This window comes from Cydia pomonella, chromosome 1, assembly GCF_033807575.1.
Source record: "Cydia pomonella isolate Wapato2018A chromosome 1, ilCydPomo1, whole genome shotgun sequence".
Lineage (NCBI taxonomy): Eukaryota > Metazoa > Arthropoda > Insecta > Lepidoptera > Tortricidae > Cydia > Cydia pomonella.
The window spans coordinates 198,608-220,337 of NC_084703.1; the positions used below are offsets into that span (position 1 = coordinate 198,608).

General features: G+C 37.3%; 1 protein-coding gene across 1 annotated transcript in view; it reads right to left on the reverse strand.

Annotated features, from left to right (window-relative positions):
- Positions 1-11,338, reverse strand: part of LOC133526201 (uncharacterized) — a 47,983-nt gene extending 36,645 nt beyond the window's left edge. Inside the window, exons 1-5 of the mRNA XM_061862717.1 lie at positions 11,228-11,338; positions 9,599-9,731; positions 6,938-7,132; positions 1,622-1,678; positions 910-1,010 (exon numbers count right to left, since the gene is read on the reverse strand). Coding sequence (XP_061718701.1) covers positions 910-1,010; positions 1,622-1,678; positions 6,938-7,132; positions 9,599-9,731; positions 11,228-11,270 — 529 coding nt within the window. The 5' untranslated portion in view covers positions 11,271-11,338. The remainder of the gene's footprint in view (positions 1-909; positions 1,011-1,621; positions 1,679-6,937; positions 7,133-9,598; positions 9,732-11,227) is intronic.
- Between the last annotated feature and the right edge of the window lie 10,392 nt (positions 11,339-21,730).

Sequence of the window (21,730 nt, forward strand, 5' to 3'; positions counted from 1 at the left end):
AGAATGAATCGCCTCCTATGAACCAAGCACCCTATCTTCTCTAACACCTCTGGGCTATCGACTTGGTGGTGAATGATTGAGAGATAGTGCACCAGGAGCAACAACTTCCGCCTCAATGCGAGCGTGTCTAGCCCATCCATCCCCGAAACATAATATCCATAGGCTATTTTTATACAACCAGCGTGCATTAGGGAATACTTGACCTCATATGGATCCCAGACAACCGCACTATACTCCAACTTACTGCGCACGTATGCGTCATAGAGAACCTTAGCCTCTCCAACGTGGAATTGCTTGGATATTTTCGATGTATCCCATCACTAAGTAAAATCAGTCTAACTTATTGTTTAAAAATCACTTGTCCATTCTGCATTTGAACATATTGACCGAGGGAGCAGACAACACTATCCGGTAAACGGTTCCAAGCCGCCACGACACGGTTAGATAAAGAATGATATGCAGCTTTAGTAGTAGTGGGAGTGCGAACAATTCTTAGACTGTGACCTCGGGTCCCGCGGCTGGTACTTCCTTATTAATTTTATCGTGAATGTTAGGGAGGTTGTAACAGTGGGTAACAATCTTAAGTTTAAAGGCTTCATAATTTTTCAAAGTTTTTGAACAAACATTTTATTGTTTGAGGAGTACACATCTACATTTTGATTACTTGCTCTTGTTACAGTCACAAATAAACTGACCAATCCAATACAAAAAGGACGAATTTACATAAATTATTAGTTATTTTGTTAGTATCCATCCATTGACTGTTGGTAAAGTTGAAATGTCCACATGCTACACGGAAGTTGTAGATACTGCGATACTCACGGACACTGGCGTCCCTGCAGTTAGCGTCGTACACGTCGCAGGTGTGGTGCACGGTGCGGTCGCGGTAGAAGGTACTGCGGTACTCACTGACAGTGCCATCCCTGCAGTTAGCATCATACATGTCGCAAACGGTGTCGAACGTGTGATGCGCTGTGAGGTCATGATTCCCAGCACATACTCTGCCGTACCTGCGACATTCAAACAATCACTACCCTGCTTAGCCTGGTTGCTAGTGGTTGGGCTCATGCCAAATTGATTTTGCAGTTAGCCCGAGTGACATATTGATTAAATATAGCGACTTAGCCACTATTGCAATTACAGCTAAATTAAAAAACCCTACGCTATATGACAAAATAACATTTTATGCCAAAAATGCCTTATAATTTGGGAAACAGCTATGAAGCACCGCAAGGAAACTCGCTTTTACGTAAATTTAATAGGTTCATCCGTTGAAGAGCTACGAGGCCACAGACGGACATTGGCGTCAAACATACGCCCCTGATGTGCGTCGTAGGCTAATAAATAGACGGTAAGGCAACGTTGTCTGTTGAAACGTAAAAAGCATCTATTTCGGACGAAGGATCGCCAATTCGTTCATGAGTGAGAGTGCGCAGATACGACCTACTGCTAGGCATAAGACTCCTCTCAGCGCCAATACTCTAGAGCTAATCAGGTTCGAAGACCGAAGACAATGTTTAGTAATAATAAGCCGCGTAAGAACTGTACCACTACAGAACTACAGCATAGCCACTTGTATAGGAAGCGACGTGGCACCCCCCCTAACTTGCTAGCTACTTACTTGTCGTTCATGTGTCCGCAGGAGTCGGAGGTGTTGCAATGGTCTAGCTCCGCCTTCCTGACGAAAACAAACAATTATTCATTATAATTTATACCAATCAATTCAATTCGTTTATTACAAATTACTCTTTAATTTTTAAATAACGATGATTGGTCTTTACAGATTTTGGTCCTGTCAATGAAGCCGATCGAAAAATCGTCCTATCGTACCACGAACCACGAACGGGCTAGGACGACCAACCGAAGACGCGATGAGTAACATGCAGTTAGATTTGAGGAGAGAGTCCTAAACCAGTAACTTACTCAAAGTGGAAATATTCCTGGCAATGCTACTAGTAATATTACCCCCAATGGGTAATATTGAGAAACTTTGAAAAAATAATTAGAATTGTATACGTTTTTTACGTGTGCGTATCGATCGCTATAATTTTTATTATATAATATTAGTTGCAAAAACGCTCATTTCATATAATTATTGTTTGACATAACAACAAATGATATATTCACATTATGTAAAGTCTTTATATCTTATAATCTTCATTATATCGAAAAACATTTATTATAACGTTCTTTGAGTATAATGCTTATTTCTAATAATAATCAAATGGTATAACGCTAAATTCATCTAAAGCACAGTGTGAATAACTATGTTTTATATGATGTATTAAGGATATAATTCCAAATGCCCACATAATTCCTTTTTACCCACTCATGTACCCGACTCTCTTTGTTTGTTCTCGGCATGGTAGGCTATACAAAATTAAAAGTGGGGCGGAACTTGTTGTTAGCAACTTACGGCCCAATTTTTAAAAGATCGATAACTAAAACACATGTCAAAATTGACGTTTATTTCGTTTCTGCTGTGATCCCAAAAAGATCTATCTACGATATTTATAATGTCAAAGTGACATTGGTTGCCCGAATCGAGCTGCTTCTGTCAATTATACTAGAACTTATCTAAACCAGAACTTATCGTTATCGTATCGCATTCTTCGAATCGGGCAGTTATATATTTCAAGTATGGCGGAGGGTCGTGCACAATCCGTGCTCTAGCGAGTAAGTTGCTGCGCGCGGTGGGGCGCACCAACTTACTTACGGCACCGTTGGTCATCGCAATCAATATTTTAAATAAGATCTCGACTGAAATAGATTTGTTTAGCTGTTCTCTTACTGAGTTCACAGAGGTCACTTACAAACAATTATGTAATCCGTAATTTATATATATATTAATTATTTTAAATTGATTGCTAATTATATAAATTACAACTATATTTTATATTTTTATTTATTATAAGAAATTATTATGTAACTGCTATTGAATTAATTTTGTGTGTTAAATTGTGTATTGAATGTTTTTTTTAATGTGTAGTATGTAAGCGCTTTGGTACACTACTGTAATGCTTATGTATGCTGAAATAAAATGAAATGAAAAATATAATACCTGAAAAATAGAAACATGAATGATGATACCCTTTAAAAATATACCAAATGTTGTTATATCGAATGACAACAGTCAACACTTTTGAAGTACAATCGGTTTTTTTTTTGTTGTCGTAGCGTAAACATATTTATGGTGTATCCATGGATTTGCTAAATGCTGCCGCCTATACTTTATCTCCGGTACTCACTCACCTGTATAATTTATGCCTTAGAGAAGGATCATACCCAAAATCCTTAAAAATAAGTAAGGTCTCTCCCCTTTTCAAAGGTAAAGGAAAAAGAGAATGTGAAGATGGGTACCGACCAGTGTCTATCATTCCGTGCGTTGCTAAGGTGCTGGAAAATGGGTTGTGTCAGCGACTGACAGCATTCTTAAATGAGACAAATACATTGTCCGACCGCCAATATGCTTACAGGTCCGGCCGCTGCACTACCGACCTAGCGCGTGAAGCCATACGTAAGATTATGGATGCCCTGGAGAGGAAGCAGCAAGTTGCGATGCTATGCTGCGACCTCTCTAAGGCATTCGATGTGGCCGACCACAGCATCATCGATGCCAAGTTGCTACATTACGGAATAGGTGGTAAAGCTCATAGCCTCCTCACTGACGCTTTGCGTAGCCGATCCCAAGTTGTGTTTGGGGATGGGGGATTAGCTAAGTCCGATCCGCTAGCTACATACATGGGAGTAGCCCAAGGATCGTCGGTTTCTAATATTCTGTTTTCCCTGTTACTGAATGATCTGCCTCAAGCAATGACAACAGCCGACATTTTAATGTATGCAGACGATGTTGCAGGTGTTATAACGGCGCAAAATGTGGATGACTTGGAGACCTGTCTCAACGAAGCCGCAAACCAGTTATCTCGGTGGTTTAGTCTAAACGGCCTAGCGCTCAATTTAACCAAGACTCATTTTATCCATTTTCAAGTCGGTGGCCGCACACCGAGATCACTAAAGGTTCAAGTTGGCGGCGTATTTTTGGAGCAGGTAGAATCCATTACATTCTTGGGTTTTGAGGTCGACCGAAAGCTGTCCTGGGCTCCCCATATAGATAAGCTATGTGGGAAGCTAGGCGGTGCATGCTTCGCACTGCGGCGCCTCGCTCGAGTCGTGCCAAGGCATGTAGTGCGGACGTGCTATTTTGCGACTATCCACTCGCTTTTGCAGTACGGCACAGAGCTGTGGGGGCGAGCCGCGGACTGGCAACGCGCGTTCCGACTCCAAAAAAGAGCCGTGCGCGCGGTGATGCAGTTGTCCCAAGGTACCTCCGCAAGGCCCTACTTCAAGGACCTTGGTATACTAACCTTGCCGTCGGTAATAATATTACAGATCGCCACATATGCCTATAAAAATATATGCCATTTTAAAAAACGCTCTGATTCAGACCGCGTGCTTCGACACCCGAACAGGTTGTTGCCAGTAAAACGACGCCTCGCAAGATCTGAGAAGATAACTCACGTGATGTGCCCGACCGTATATAATAAGTTGCCAGTGTCAATCACCTCGGCTCCTTCTCTAGATTGTTTTAGAAGAAAATTAAAAACTTGGCTTCGTCGACGACGATCGACGAATTTTTAAAGCTTAAATTATAAGTTATACCCAGAGTATATAATTATATTAATGATTGTTATATTATTAATTTTTAATTCATATATTTTTGCGTAAATAATTGACATGTAATTTATAAAATTATACAATAAATGATTATGATTATGATTAAACGATTGGCATGGCACGCACCTAGGGAGCCTAGCCAAGATGCCAATTGGTTGCGCATGAGAGACAGCGTTTCGTTATTGTAGCGTAAACGATTGGCATGCTGGCTACACACCCAGGATGACTGTCCGAAGTGCGGCGACTGAATATACATAATAATATACTGTATAACCGTCAACATCTGAGGATGCCTCGTAGAGAGGCGGAACACGTGTCGAGTTTTGTCAGGGGCGGATTAAGAAGGCGCGGGGCCCTTAGCACAATAGATCGCGGGGCCCCCTGGTTTGAAAAAAAAATGATTAAGTGCGAGTCGGACACGCACCCCGAGGATTCAGTACCATCACAACATTTTTATGATGTCTTCATTTTTTTCCACTCGTTCTCGATTCGTTGTTAACATGTTATGCAGTGTATTTTTTGGGTTTCGTAGTCAACTAGAAACTCTTATATAAGTAGTTTCACCATGTCCGTCTGTCCGTGGGTTTGCTCCGTGATCTTTAGTGCTAGATAGCTGTAATTTGGCATGGATACATAAAACATGCATTGCGACAGAACGGGTAAAATAAAAAAGTATTTGAAAAAATTAGGATACCTCCCATACAAAATGACTGTTTTCTTTGATTTTTGTTGGCTTTGACCCTGTAGTGTGGCGTATGGTTGCATAAGGTCTTTCAAAACGAATAACGGTCTCTGAAAACCTTTTTTTTATAAGAAATAATCGCTCCGAAAGAAAAAAATAAGTCCCCCCCCCTCTAACTTTTGAACCATGGGCCCAAAAAAATATGAAAAAATCCTGAAACAAAAGCTTAATCTGGGGGCACGGCCGTGCCCCCGCCAAGACGAGACAAATGGCAAAAGGCAATGCATATCTTTTCTCGGCACGTTTCGTCATATAAATACTTTGAATGAAAACTATAGCGAAAATAGCTTTTGGGTTATTGTGAAAAATCTTCTCTTCTTACTAAAACGTACAAAGTGCTGCAAAGGTCATGTAATGTAACTGATACTTACTAACAGCCCCCGTTTAGCCTTTTTTGACTGAATGGTAACAATAATAAATATAGGGGGGGGGGGATAGGGTCGGCAATAAATAAATATTATAGGACATTATTACATAAATTGACTAAGTTCCACAGTAAGCTCAATAAGGCTTGTGTTGAGGGTACTTAGACAACGATATATATAATATTATATAAATACATAGAAAACACCCATGACTTGGGAACAAATATCCATGTTCATCACACGAATAAATGCCCTTACCAGGATTTGAACCCGGGACCATCAGCTTCGTAGGCAGGGTCACTACCCACTAGGCCAAACCGGTCGTCAAATCTGGAGTTGCCGGCGTACATAGGCTAGCGGAGACTGCCTACCATCAGGCAGGCCGTATGCTTGTTTGAGTTGTTTGCCACCCACGTAGTATAAAAAAAAACATCTCCCGGAGGAACTAAAGTTGCTAGAGGGAAACGCCTTAAAGCGCAGTCTTACAAACTGGCTCTTAGAGCGTTGTTTTTACAGCGTAAAGACCTATTTCGAATACCAACAGTATCCAAATATTTCGTTATATAATTGCATTACTTGTGATACGCCTATTATGTTAACTAATTCAATTATTTCGATTTGACATTTAGTATTTATTTAAATTTATTTTTTATAATTTTACTGATTATAAATTTGCACGCTTGCATGCAAGCTAGATACATGAACTCTAACACTGTATTGTAAAATCCCCATACTGTATCGATGCAAATAAGTAAATAATTTCTGATTTCTGATCATTGCGTACGTACTCCCGCCATACTGACAGTCAGAATGGCGAGTGTACTGTTTTTTGGTAATAACTTTAAGTGCCGGGGGGAACATTTTTTTAAAGGAGTTACTAAATATTACAAATTAGGTACAAAAATATAGTGTGCTTTTTGTTTAGGTACACCCGCCATCCTGACTCTCATCTGTAGACCCAGTGGCGGTCCTATCTGTAGAGTGTAGACCCACTCACCGCCGGGCCGGTAATGCTCGAAGCCCAGGTTGGCATGGAGGTTCGAGCTTCGCGGCCGCAGCGACTCGCCGCTGCCCAGCGACACCGCTAGCTCGGGCGGTACTACTGTAGATGTAGACCCAGTACCGGTCCTACCTGTATACCCAGTCCCGATCTTACCTATAAACCCAGTCTCCGCCATGCCAGTATTGTTCAAATCCAAGGTTAGCCTGGATATTCAACCCGGAGGGCCGCAGGTCTTCGCCGCTATCCACATCGGTCGCCGTATTATTGCTATCAGTCCGAGCAGCCTTGTCATTATTATATTGTTCTTTGTCATCTGTACTAGCATACCACGCATTAGACCGTCGTTTCCTGTAAGAGTGTAAAGCAGTAATAAGATGGGGTTTTTAGGGCTAGCCAGGATGACAATCGTTTGTCGACAAACGCTAATTACTTAAATGATAAAAATGTATATCCGCTCCTTGGGAAACACTGAACCAAATTATGTTTCATTTAATAATGAGGTTGTTCCATTTTGTAATGAAGAGATAAATACAATTTGTTCTGCAGAAGTGGGCCATTCGTGAAATATATAAAATGCCATAGAGACTCACTTAGAGATAATTTTAACCAAACAGGTTCACTGCGAAGGTCATTTTGACACTGTAGTGAACTCTTGTCTGGTGCGGCGTCCGAAATATGTAACATACCCTTGGTGCGAAGGCGATAATGTTGTGATATTTTTTTTTATGTTAGCATAGTCAGCAAACGAGCAGACGAGCCGCCTGATAGGAAGCGATCATCGTCGCCCATGGACATAAGCAACACCATAGGAGCCACTTAAGCGTTGCGGACCCTTGAGAACCCTAAATACCCGCTTCTTGAAGAATCCCATGTCGTAGCGCAAAGGAAATACCTCAGGAGGCAAGACATTCCACATTCCGCACGTTCTAGGAAGAAACGAGCGAGATGCCCGCTTTATTCTTGGTGTGCCATGTATCTAAAAAGTGTGGATGAACTTTGCTCCTTTGGCAGGTACGCGTGTGTACCGACGCCGAAGTTTTAGGGAAAGTTTAAAAAGTGCTGGCCAGCAAGACATCATACGACAAGCTCTCAACAACTACCGTCTGATGGTTGTAAGGTGAAAAAATTATTCATTATTCATTATTTTTCAATATACAATACTTCTTGTAGTAACGAAACGGCCAAGCCGCTTATTTTGACTACCATGCCATTGGCTCTACAAGAGATCTGATAACTTTTCTTTCTGACAATGTGAGCCTTATGTTTTAGTCTTGGCAACATTTTACATGAAAATGTTTTTGATGGGATTTTACTTCTTTTGAAAAGTTGCTTATGACAATCTTTCATCCTCTAATTTAAAGGGATAGGGTGATTTACTTTTTAAAGCCTGAATTACGCATCTGGAAACATATTTCATACCATCTGCTTTTTTTACTCATTCTCCATTCAAACTTCAACCCCTTTTTTATACCACGACGGTGGCAAGCAAGCATACGGCCCGCCTGATGGTAAGCAGTCACCGTAGCCTATGGACGCGTGCAACTCCAGAGGTGTTACATGCGCGTTGTCGACCCTTTAAAAATCTGTACAATCCTTTTTTGAAGAACCTCATACTGTAGACCCTCGGGAAAACCTCGGCAGGTAGCTCATTCCACAACCGGAGCGTGCGCGGGAGGAAGTTCCTCTTAAACCGCACAGTGCGTGACCATTTAGGTTCTAGGGTGTGAGGATGAACATGAAAATTGAAGTTGGAGGTAGGTACATATGCTTGCATAAAGTTGATAGGTGTGCATTAACGTTAATAGTTGATTTAATTTATTTATATTGCACTTGTAAATAATTTTAACCGATTTTTTTATATTGTGTACGTTATCCCCACGTCCGCTAGGAAAGGTTTTATTTATTATTTGTGAGCAATGGCGAAATTGCTTATAGAATTCCTAAATAAGTTCATCTGTAAAAAAATCTTGTTTGTTTTAAGGGTTTCACTCCTCAGAAGTAAAAAAAAGCGGCCAAGTGCGAGTCGGACTCGCCCATGAAGGGTTCCGTACCATTTATGAGTTTTATGAAGTATTAAAAAAAACTATTTATTAGATCTCGTTCAAACCAATTTTCGGTGGAAGTTTGCATGGTAATGTACATCACATATTTTTAGTTTATCATTCTCTTATTTTAGAAGTTACGGGGGGGGGACACATTTTACCACTTTGGAAGTGTCTCTCGCGCAAACTATTCAGTTTAGAAAAAAATGATTAGAAACCTCATTATCATTTTTACCTCCTCACCTATCCATAGATACCCCACACGTATGGGTTTGATGAAAAAAGATTTTTTGAGTTTCAGCTCTAAGTATGGGGAACCCCCAAAATTTATTGTTTTTTTTTTCTATTTTTGTGTAAAAATCTTAATAAGGTTCATAGAATACATCTACTTACCAAGTTTTAACAGTATAGCTCTTATAGTTTGGGCCAAAAGTGGCTGTGACATAATCGGACAGACAGACGGACATGACGAATCTATAAGGGTTCCGTTTTTTGCCATTTGGCTACGGGACCCTAAAAACGGAACCCTTATAGGATCACTCGAGTCTGGCTGTATGTCTGTCACAGCCATTTTGCTCTAAAACTCGTTTTGGTGGCGTTATCTCGCTTACCGCTCCGCTGCCTCGCTGCGATCCAGTGGACAACCTTAGATTTACATGTTGTAGATGCTAAAATGTTGGCGACGAGCCCTCTGGTCTGGTTTCTGCTACTAATCTCTTAATGTCAATACTTGCATAACATAGTTATAAATGAATATCTTGTTATAACTTACCCAAATACATAATCCACAAATTCAACAATCTCCGGCGAAGGTGTGACTCGTCCAAAAATTGGAAAAATACTATATTTTTGAGAGGTGGGGGGCCTGCTTCGCCTCCGCGCCGGCAACGGTCCGACGCTCACGTCTGCAAAACGATATATATATTTTTTTATGGTAGAGGAGGCAAACGAGCAGACGGATCACCTGATGGTAAGATTAATACGATTTCCTTGTATTTAAGATAAATCCCAGTAATGGCATTTATTTGGGAATTATGGATGTTTACTTTGTATTCAGCTATATTTTATTTATTTAAACTTTATTGCACAAAAAGAAACCTTATCGTACAAAAGACGGACTTGATGCCAAAAGGCATTTTTTACCAGTTACCAGTCAATCTTAAGGTAAAGCAGAGAGATATTATGTAATATATCCCACAACATAAGCCTCATTGAGCTTACTGTAGGACGGTCGATCGTGTAAGGTGGCGTTTCCACCAGATGCGAGAGATGTGTTTGTTAACCAATAGGATTACTTCCCTTAGCGCAACAGAACTGTAATCTGTAATTTTCTATTGGTTCTTAACAAACACATCACTCGCCACGCATTCTCGTACAACTCTGGTGGAAAGGTAGCGCAATTGTCCATAATTTAGTTATATTACTTATTCAGTTCAATTAATTCATTGATTAAAAAAAGCGGCCAAGTGCGAGTTGGACTCGCCCATGAAGGGTTCCGTACCATTTATGACGTATTAAAAAAACTACTAACTAGACCTTGTCGAAACCAATTTTCGGTGGAAGTTTGCATGGTAATGTATATCATATATTTTTTTCAGATTTTTCATTCTGTTATTTTAGAAGTTAAAGGGGGGGGACACACTTTTTTTTTACTTTGGAAGTGTCTCTCGCGCAAACTATTCAGTTTAGAAAAAAATGATATTAGAAACCTAAATATCATTTTTGAAGACCTATCCAAAGATACCCCACACGTATGGGTTTGATGAAAAAAAATTTTTTTTTTTTTAATTTTATAACGTATTAAAAAAAACAACTTACTAGATCTCGTTTAAACCAATTTTCGGTGGAAGTTTGCATGGCAATGTATATCATACATTTATTTTTGATTTTTCATTCTGTTATTTTAGAAGTTACGGGGGGGGGGGGGGACACATTTTACCACTTTGGAAGTGTCTCTCGCGCAAACTTTTCAGTTTAGAAAAAAAATATATTAGAAACCTTAATATCATTTTACAAGACCTATCCATAGATACCCCACACGTAAGGGTTTGATGAAAAAAGATTTTTGAGTTTCAGTTCTAAGTATTGGGACCCCCAAAATTTATTGTTTTTTTTTTTTTTTTTTTTTTTTTTGTGTAAAAATCTTAATGCGGTTCATAGAATACATCTACTTACCAAGTTTGAACAGTATAGCTCTTATAGTTTCGGAAAAAAGTGGCTGTGACATAATCGGACAGACAGACGGATATGACGAATCTATAACGGTTCCGTTTTTTGCCATTTGGCTACGGAACCCTAACAACACACTGTTCCAATTATTGTTAGTTTTAAATTCATCTATGAGTTAGTTTACTAAAGCAAATAAAAAAATTATATTAAATTAAATTATATTAATACTTACACTGAGAGCAGATTAACGCGACTACAAGCAAAAAGCGGAACATGTTGTATGAGAGGAACTTTACAGCGGTATCGTTTTAATTATGATTACACAGAATTCAATTATAAGTCTAATAACTTAATCAACTTTGACAAAATAATGTTCACTAGCGGAAAATGCATAAGAGATAATTTTAATTAAATGTAAACACGTGGAAACGTGCTTCCATTCCTGTATGACGTGCCATTTAACCGATAACTCTCGCATCATATAAAATAGGCTCAATTTCATAACTGGGATGATAATGACGCTTAAGCCATAGATAAATAAGTACCTAAGCATAGATTGCCCACTGCATACATCAATTTTCTTACTGAAAGGCTAATTATGTTCATAGTCGACATCTAGCGTCAAGTAGCGGACTTATCAGTACCGCTGCTTGGCACTAAATGTCTCGAGTGTCGCCCCTGTCGACAAGTGTATTGCTCAACAATTTACAACTAATATTATAAGCAAAAATTGTTGAAAATAGAGTTCCGATTAATCCGGTTATAATATAAGCTGAAAATGGTTGAGCATTAGACTTTTCGTTTGTTTCGAGATCTATTGTCAAGTATTGTACTGATAAATTCGCTACTTGACGCTAGATGTCGACTACGAACATAATAAGCCTTTTAATAAGAAAACAGATGCTTACTTATTTTTACACGCTTAGCTAAAAGATAATTGAAGTGTGCAAAAGGAAGTCATCACGTACATTTTCCTGTAATAGTTAGCATAGACAAGTGTCCAAAATACACAAATATGAACCAGATTCACTTCATTAATCAGTCGTAATGATAGTGGGGAATTTAAGATGCTAACACATTAGTTCCGGAGGTCGCGGGTTCAAACCCCGGCTCGTACCAATGAGTTTTTCGGAAATTATGTACGAATATATATTATATACTCCTTACGAATATTATGTACTCGCGTTTATGTAGCGCTATGCCGTCTTTAATGTAACATACATGCACAAATTTAATGTTGTATATCACATTTTTTATATATATTTATATTAATACAATCCGGCAGCTTGAACATGTCATGCTCGCTTAAATATTTTACTTACGGTGGCGTCGTTGATCGGGTCGCCACGTTCCCGAATGGAAGTTGAGGGAGGCGACCTCTGAGATACGCATCATACTCGTGAACGGGTGCTGTTTGTGGAGACCGGTCTGTTTAAGCTTACACGGTCTACAGGTTATGTTATAAGTAACTCTACTTTTGAGTGGCATTAACGTGAGACACTTCATTCGGTTCTTGTCTGTTTTATTTTCTTGTCTTTTAATTATTTGTATAATAATTCAAGTCTTGGAGACCCTTTACATCTCTAAGGATAATTTAATGATTTTTTAATTCATATTTTATCTCTGACAACTTAGAGACTTATAAGTATATCTCAAAAGAATTTTAGTATTTGTTGGTTTTATTTTTTTATCATAGTTTTTTTGGGTAATTTGACATTAAGAGACAGTATATTACATCTCTAATAAAGTATATATTATTTCATCGAATCCATATTGTAATTGTATTTTGTAATTTTACAAGCTTTTATTTAACTTGCCCTGTTAGTATGTATGGGACAAATCTTGCAAGTTAAATTTGACCCACTTCCCGGTTTCCGATAAAGCTGAAAATTTGCATAAATATGTAAGTCGGATGACAGTGCAATATTATGGTACCATCGTGCTGATCTGATGATAGAGACAGGAGGTGGCCATAGGAACTCTGTGATAAAACAACGCAACCTAATTGTGTTTGAGGTTTTTAGAATTGTCTCGATGAGTATTAGTTGCCCCTTTGGGTACGGAACCCTAACTAGCACAGAATAAAACAGTGCTACCGTACAGATATGAAACTTCCTAAAAAACCGAAGTTTGACAGCGATTCAAGGACGAATCATGTTGTCTCTTTCTAATGTATGGCACTATGCCTGTTGGCTATTTAGGGTTGTCAAAATTCTAGTCTTATCTGTGGCCGTACACGCATAGGCCAACCCTGATAATTGCTCGGAGCAATGCTGAGAACGGCACTCACGGCCTGATTCGAAGAATGATATACGATAACGCCTAATCCTAAGCTTAGTTCGTCTTTGTACATAACATTTTTATTTTGTTTTGTCTGTTTTATGTGCAATAAAGTGACATTACACACATATTAGAAACCTAAATATCATTTTTGAAGACCTATCCATAGATGTCCCACATGTAAGGATACTGTTTAGTTTATATAGATATTTTGTCATTATAATACATTTTTCTAGATTAAATAAGCTAACTATAGTATTAAAAGTATTTGTAACGATCGATCACGTGAAGAGTCACGTGATCGATCCCTCCATCTTAAATATTGAACGAGCATTCGGGAGGTGACATTCGAACGATGACAGTCGAACGATGACAGTCGATGCAAATTACAAGTGGTTACGTTGATTGTATTATTAGCAGGTCAGTACGTTTTGTTTTGTTAGAACTCGATACAATATAATTGCTTGTCTGAGCGACAAGCGTACTACTGTCGTGTGGTTAGTTAGATTGGAAGAGGTTATATTCATTGTGCCAAATAAATGTATTTTGATCACACCTACCGTTCTTTTAATATTATGGTTAGACCCCTTATATCTCAGAAGTGAGGATAGGCGAGTATTTTAACAAATCACTCGTTTATCCCGCCTGCAAAAGTTAATTAATCGGCCCTGGCACAATGAATACAATTACTGACGCATAACGACTGATGATATTGTTTGTCTATGTTTGACCACTTATTTTGACTAATAATTTTTTTTATGTGAGGTTAGTGCTCACACTTAAATAATGTTAGCTTATAAGACAACTAAATAAATAAGAATAGTAAACGAAAAAATAAAATATTGTAATGTAATAACATCATAAAACTGAATTAGCTTACGTGAGAAATATTAAACGAGTGCATACGTTAAAAGTAAAACGTATGCTTTTCAGGACAGATCCTGAGTTGTTAGGACAAAAATAACAGTTACATATTTTACACTAGATAATTATAATTTCCTCCTCCTACTTGCATCGGTTTCCTCATCACTGAAGGTAGTTGCCACTTCGAGGGAACAGTTTCTCTTTGACAATTTACCGCCACCTCCATCTGTCGCCAAATGTAGGGCACCGTGGAGCCCGGATTGGTGGCGTGGAGCGTGGATTAATTTCCAATAAATCCAATAAGTAAAATATAAAACCTAAGGTGGATTGTTGCATTTTAATTAGAATATTTTCATTTTTACTTCATTATACAATTAATTTCAATTACAACGGTCTGATTTAATAATGTTTTGATTGGTTCGCAATCAGCGACGGAATATATATATAGACAACGCTCTCCATAGAAAATACCAGCCATACTGACACTGACAGCTACCCCTTCACCGTGAATATATCCTTGCAGCTTCGAATTATATTCAATAAACTAATTCCTGCTATTAAACAAAAAGTTGTGATTGATCAATAAAAGTTTTGATTGCCTATAATAAAATTCTATGCGTCAAACCGTTGTTGCGTTACAATATTTTGGCGTTGTCAAATCTTACAATAATTTTACTAAGATGGAACCAATTCATATAAATTATTGTTTGACGCGTATTTATTGTCAAGATTAGGCATGTTTATACTTTATAAGTGTATGTCGGTACATACAAAATTTGAAACGTAATGTTAATATGTATTATGTATTTTGGAACAATGAAAGTACATACAAAATTTTATAAAATGCCAGTGTTGAATGTTTCCCAAGTTTAATATACGTTTTTAGTTATGTATCAATAAAATGTAAATAATACAAAACAACAACGCAATATGGAAAGAAACCTGAAGTTAAAATATTATAAGTGAGACGACGTTTTATTTTAAAATTTAATAAATTATTTAACTATTTATCATACGACCTTTTGTTGGGATATTACTAGATTCAATTGAACTCTCCGAGATATTTTCAGTACGTGCCATCTGAAATATTATTCTTAACTGAATATATTGTTTTGTTTTAAATATAATACATATGAAATAACCAAAAATATAAGTAAGCGTAAGAACAACCTTATCTTCAAGTCCCACTTATCCATTTTCTGTCTGATAGTAATAAATTTCTTTGAAATGTACGCTACAAATTCGCGTGTTTGGCTAGGGAACCAAGTGAATCAACCTGGTGCCTGCCTGTTTAAAGTAACAGCATTTTTGTCCAAAGAATTTTCTGTTCCGGTCAGGGATTGTGCAACCGGTTTTATTTAATACCTGTAAATAAATTCTCAAACTAATACCGCTATAAAAATAATAGCTATATTCCTATTAGAGGTATTGTTTTGATTTTGCTTTTGTTTTTACCGTTATATATAGACTATTTACAATATTAAATACCTTTATTCAATACCGCCATTCATTGTACTTGAAAGGTAAGATGTCAATCAGACACTACTACTAAATCACAACAAATAGGTCTAATACTGTAACGTCACGTGATAATATTTTGCATAGCTGGCTGAAGTGTAGTAGTAGTACCTAGATTAATATTATTTGCTTCTGAAAGTAAATTATTTAAGTAACGATGTCCTTCATTTTTATTCGCAAAGGAAAAGCCTTGCCAAAGTACTAAGTCTGAAATATTCTGACAATTTAGCAATACGCAAAGCGCAACATCTTCGAAGTCACAAATAAAGGAGTGTATTGACATTGACATGTATAACCGGTAATGGTTTTTAAGGGTAAAATGTCAAATACAGATATTGTTGTCTAATGGCAAAATCACTAATAGACATGAGTACCGTTATTGATTATACCTGTAATCAAAGCTTTAGTGATAAAAATTGCGAAATACAACTATAACCGGTTATACCTAATTTTAAACCGGTAGTCAGAAAACCGGTAACGATCCTTTGTGAAACTTGAATAAATAAAACAGGAAGTTTATCGGCAAAAAATTTGCACCGTACTTGATATTTTACATAAGAACAAGTAATTGGAGTTCCTTTAAAGTAAAATGTTGCATAACGCCATCTCATTCTGTCACCCCGTATCAAAGTATGCCCAAAAGGGCATGAGTTATTATGAAACTAATACATATAGTTACGACATTTGGTTTAGCGTATTAGTCTACAACAGTCTGTTAATTTAAATAATTATTTATCATGTTTAGGAATTAAACTTACACAAACCAATTAATCCCATTCTTCTTCTTGTGTTGTATTGAATTTTTGGTACCAATAAACGCACAATAAGGCATTTGATATAGGTTTCTGAATTAATAATTTTGTATGGGCTGACATGTTATGCCACAGAAGGCTGCTGTCGTACTAAAGCTGTCTAATTCCGCCTAGTACAGTCAATTCACTGATTTAAACCTTCACGATTTTTACACATCTTTAACTTATACAAATGGGACTTAATCGCTTAAGTTTTAAATTTACCTCCGACGTTTCAAGGACGGTGTTGTCGGAGAAGACTGGCTAAAGTTGACATCAACATTTACATTAGAAAATCGCGCGAGTTTTTCGAACTACTCGCACAGTCGATTCGTTTTCGGCACAGTAGCCGAGGGGTCATTTTTGAGCCCAAGTCAGTCTTTTATAGTTATTCTAGTTCGATGTTCGCAATAAAATGGTTTTTTTATTGTACTTTTATTGAAAATATATATTTTTACGTTATGCTTAAAGCTAGATGCGTGATGGTGTGGCAATGATGCAAACTTGCCTATTCTTTTTATTAGTTTTTTTTATTGTTCGAATTCCCTAGGTGAGCTTGAGTTTGCTCGTCTTACATTTATATGAACAAATTGAATAGTTGTTTATTCAAATAGTGATCAAATTATTGGTATAAAGAAAACGATATGATAAATAAATCAATAATAAATCTATATAATAGATTTATATACATAAATACCTTGTGATGTTAGGATAATTTTAATGTAACATGACGAGGGGAATTAAGATGATTTTTATAAGAAAAATAATGAAACCGTTTTGACGCGGCCTGAGACGTTATTTCAGGCTGCGAAAAACACTAATAATTGATGCAAATTTAGAGTTTTGATATAGTGTAGATATTTCATGCTGCTGAAAATAACTGAAACTTGTTAAAATTTCAAATCTCATATATTGTGTAGAGATTCATTCATAACGGGCTGAAACGATATTTAAGGCTGCTGATGGCGACTGAAACTCGTGATAAATTCCAATGTTTTGACATTGCGTAAGGTATCATTAGAAATGGCTTGAAACGATAATTCAATTCAATCAATTCAAATATACTTTATTCATGTAGGCCTAGCAACAAGCACTTATGAATAGTAAGACAGTATTACATATAATTATCTTAATCTAATTATCAGAGCAATTTATTGATGTTGTAAATATTATTCCATATATAATACTAATGAATATAATTCATAGATCAAATTTAATACTAAAACTTTCACAAAATATAGTCATACAAAAAAAAAATGTATAAAAAAATACTAGTCTAGATTGTTTCTAGAATAAATTCTAAATGTCAAACAAATATAATAAAAACAACAAAGGATATTTCAGGCTACTGAAAACGACTAAAACTTGATTTAAAATTAATATATTTTATATAGTGTAGAGTTTTATCAGAAAGGACCTGACATGTCGCTTCCTGAAAACTCTCAGGACTTGATGAAATTTAATAAATTGGCAGGGGTGATATTTCGGGCTGTTACAGCTTGTTGGAAATGCTAATATTATAGTTTTAATGGTATTAGAAATTAATAATAAAACTTAACTGAAATCAAGGTATCCTGTCGGCTGATAGAGCTCTTTTAAAAGAACAACGTGTTTTCTACCTAATCATATTTTAAGCATATGTTGCAAAATGCCGCATCGTAATGTTTTTGTAAGGACGATTAAAAATTTGAATGAACAATGATATTATCCGAACAAATCTAAGTTTCAGTGATGGACGCAAATGACGATAAGGTCAGCAATAATGGGCGCAGAGAGAAGCGCAGCTCCGATCATAATGTCGCGGAAGTGGACGTTAACGAATGTGAGATTCGGGAACGTCCAACGCCTAAATCATCTGCCATGCCAAGTGAGGGAGCGGAAGGGAGCCTGAAAGGTAGGCAAAGCCGCAAACACTTGCTGCATGATGAAGAGTATGATTGCGAGTTACGGTGTGAGAGAGCGCCACGTTCACGAACACCAAATTTGGGTCCAGACATGTTCCGTGCAGTTGAAGCATGTCGCCATAGACGCACGGGCGCGCAAGAAATTGCGGATGGTAGTGGAGTTCCTCTTATGAAGACAACTAGCATAATTATAAGCATCCGCGACATCATGTAAGTCCAATACGGTATGGACGCATGGAGAGAAAGAGGCACTATGTTTATAGTAGTAGTTCTGATGACGACTATCGTGTAACCTCTAAACATAAAAGGTTGTACTCTCACTCTCCATGCGTCAATCGTGTCGTAGATAGTAAGTAGACTACCTGAATGAATCTGGTGAAAATACTATAAGTAAATTTCTAATCATCGTAAAGATGTTGATGAGATGAAGATTCTCGAGTTCGATCCAATATCGAAAGATCAAACCATTCCTACATGGCTTACAAAAGTAGAGGAGTGTGCTGAGACTTACGGGTGGGCAGAGAAAGAGATTATACATTTCACGCTTCTGAAACTTACAGGTCTTGCTAAATGTTGGTACCAGGGTCTCAGCACTAACCTATACACGTGGTCAGAGTGGAAAAGGAAGCTTGTAGAATTATTTCCAAGTCGTGATGATTACACGGAAGTTTTAATAACTATGCTGTCCAAGAAAGCTCGATATGGAGATTCACTTGAGCAATATTACTATGATAAACGTAATTAATTATTATTTTATTATTATCTTTATTTGTCTTGGGTGTTAAGTTAGTAAAAGTAAAAAAATAAAAACATACGATGATATTGGGACGATGACACTGAAAGTCCAAATGGAATGGGTCTGAGTAATCATCATGGCTAATAGTCTAGGATATAGGTAATTTAGATTAATTGATATTTTTTGTGAATATTGCACTATTGTTATAAAATAAATGCTTTCGATTAGGCTTTGTAGACGTTAATAAATTAAATTATAATTCAAATTAAGTTATGTGAGCTGTATACTTTATGAAACTGCTAGCTTAACAGTCTAGGCGTGATTCATTTATTTAGTATAGATTTCATGTTGACACTTGGAGAGACAGTACACCTCCAAATCTTATTAGTATTAGTACTCTGACATTGGGGACCTTTTACATCTCCAGATTTAATGTATTATTTACCATAGAGACAATATGTCTCTGTTTTACTGTAGTCATTATTTATTTTAAGATAATTATAATGTAATGTTTACCTAGGTATTGGCCGTTGTATTTGTAAATGTTGTTATATTTTTTCATGTCACTACATGATGTTACTATAAATGTTGTATTGACTTGTAAAAGAGTCCTTGAGGTCTACTTGCAGATTTACTTTTAGAATTTTGAAATTCGTATTGCTTAGTTAAAATACTTTATTTTGTAATATACTGATATGAAACGAGTAAATCTAAAATGTAACCTAATGGTAAATGTAGGTGAGCAAAGGGACTTGCTCTAGCAGGATGGCCGAGCTGTAAGGATACTGTTTAGTTTATATAGATATTTTGTCATTATAATACATTTTTCTAGATTAAATAAGCTAACTATAGTATTAAAAGTATTTGTAACGATCGATCACGTGAAGAGTCACGTGATCGATCCCTCCATCTTAAATATTGAACGAGCATTCGGGAGGTGACATTCGAACGATGACAGTCGAACGATGACAGTCGATGCAAATTACAAGTGGTTACGTTGATTGTATTATTAGCAGGTCAGTACGTTTTGTTTTGTTAGAACTCGATACAATATAATTGCTTGTCTGAGCGACAAGCGTACTACTGTCGTGTGGTTACCTAGTTAGATTGGAAGAGGTTATATTCATTGTGCCAAATAAATGTATTTTGATCACACCTACCGTTCTTTTAATATTATGGTTAGACCCCTTATACACACGTATGGGTTTGATGAAAAAAAATTTTTTTTAAATTTTTTGACGTATTAAAAAAAAACTACGTACTAGATCTCGTTCAAACCAATTTTCGGTGGAAGTTTGCATGGCAATGTATATCATATATTTTTTTTAGATTTTTCATTCTGTTATTTTAGAAGTTACAGGGGGGGGGGGGATACAAATTTTACCAAGTGTCTCTCGCGCAAACTACTCAGTTTAGAAAAAAATTATATTAGAAACCTCAATCTCATTTTTAAAGACCTATCCATAGATACCCCACAGGTATGGGTTTGATGAAAAAAGTTTTTTTAAGTTTCAGTTCTAAGTATGGGGAGCCCCCAAAATTTGTTGTTTTTTTTCTATTTTTGTGTAAAAATCCTAATGCGGTTCATAGAATAGGTACATCTACTTACCAAGTTTGAACAGTATAGCTCTTATAGTTTCGGAAAAAAGTGGCTGTGACATAATCGGACAGACAGACGGACATGACGAATCTATAAGGGTTCCGTTTTTTGCCATTTGGCTACGGAACCCTAAAAATTAGGTTGCGTTGTTTTATCAGAGTTCCTATGACCACCTGTCTCTATCATGAGATCAGCTCCTTCCTTCTTCTTTCTTCCTCTCGTTGTCCCGGCATATTGCCACGGCTCATGGGAGCCTGGGGTCCCCGCTTGACAACTAATCCCAAGATTTGGCGTAGGCACTAGTTTTTACGAAAGCGACTCCCATCTGACCTTCTAACCCAGAGGGTAAACTAGGCCTGGTTAGGATTAGTCCGGTTTCCTCACGATGTTTTCCTTCACCGAAAAGCGACTAGTAAATATCAAATGATATTTCGTACATAAGTTCCGAAAAACTCATTGGTACGAGTCGGGGTTTGAACCCGCGACCTCCGGATTGCAAGTCGCACACTCTTACCGTTAGGCCACCAGCGCTTCTGATCATGAGATCAGCTCCATGGTACCATAATAATGCATTGTCACCCAACTGTTTCATACATATGTATGTAGTATGAAAAAATTCAGCTTCAACGGAAACCGAGAAGTGGGTCAAATTAAACTTGCAAAATTTGACCTGTACAGACATAGGTATATAGTTACTTTGCAAGTTAAATAAAAGCTTATAAAAATACGGGGTCAACCTAATTTTTTTTTAATAAAACCTATCCTGTCGCCATCTGTAAAATACTTTGGCCGGTCAACCCCACGACTATGCAGCGCCACCTACCTGTTGACAGTGGGAACTGTGTAGTGCGAGTGAAGTGGCAGCTCGTGTACTAAAGCGAGCGGCGCGCGGCCGCGTCTGCCTCGACTTGATGAAGCGCGTGTCAGACAGATGGCGCTAGTTGTCCTGCAGGCCCTACTAAGGTGTCCTTATTTCGGCTATACACAATGCACATATGTATAGAGAGAGATGGTGATGAACAGGGCCCGTAAAGTAGAAGTA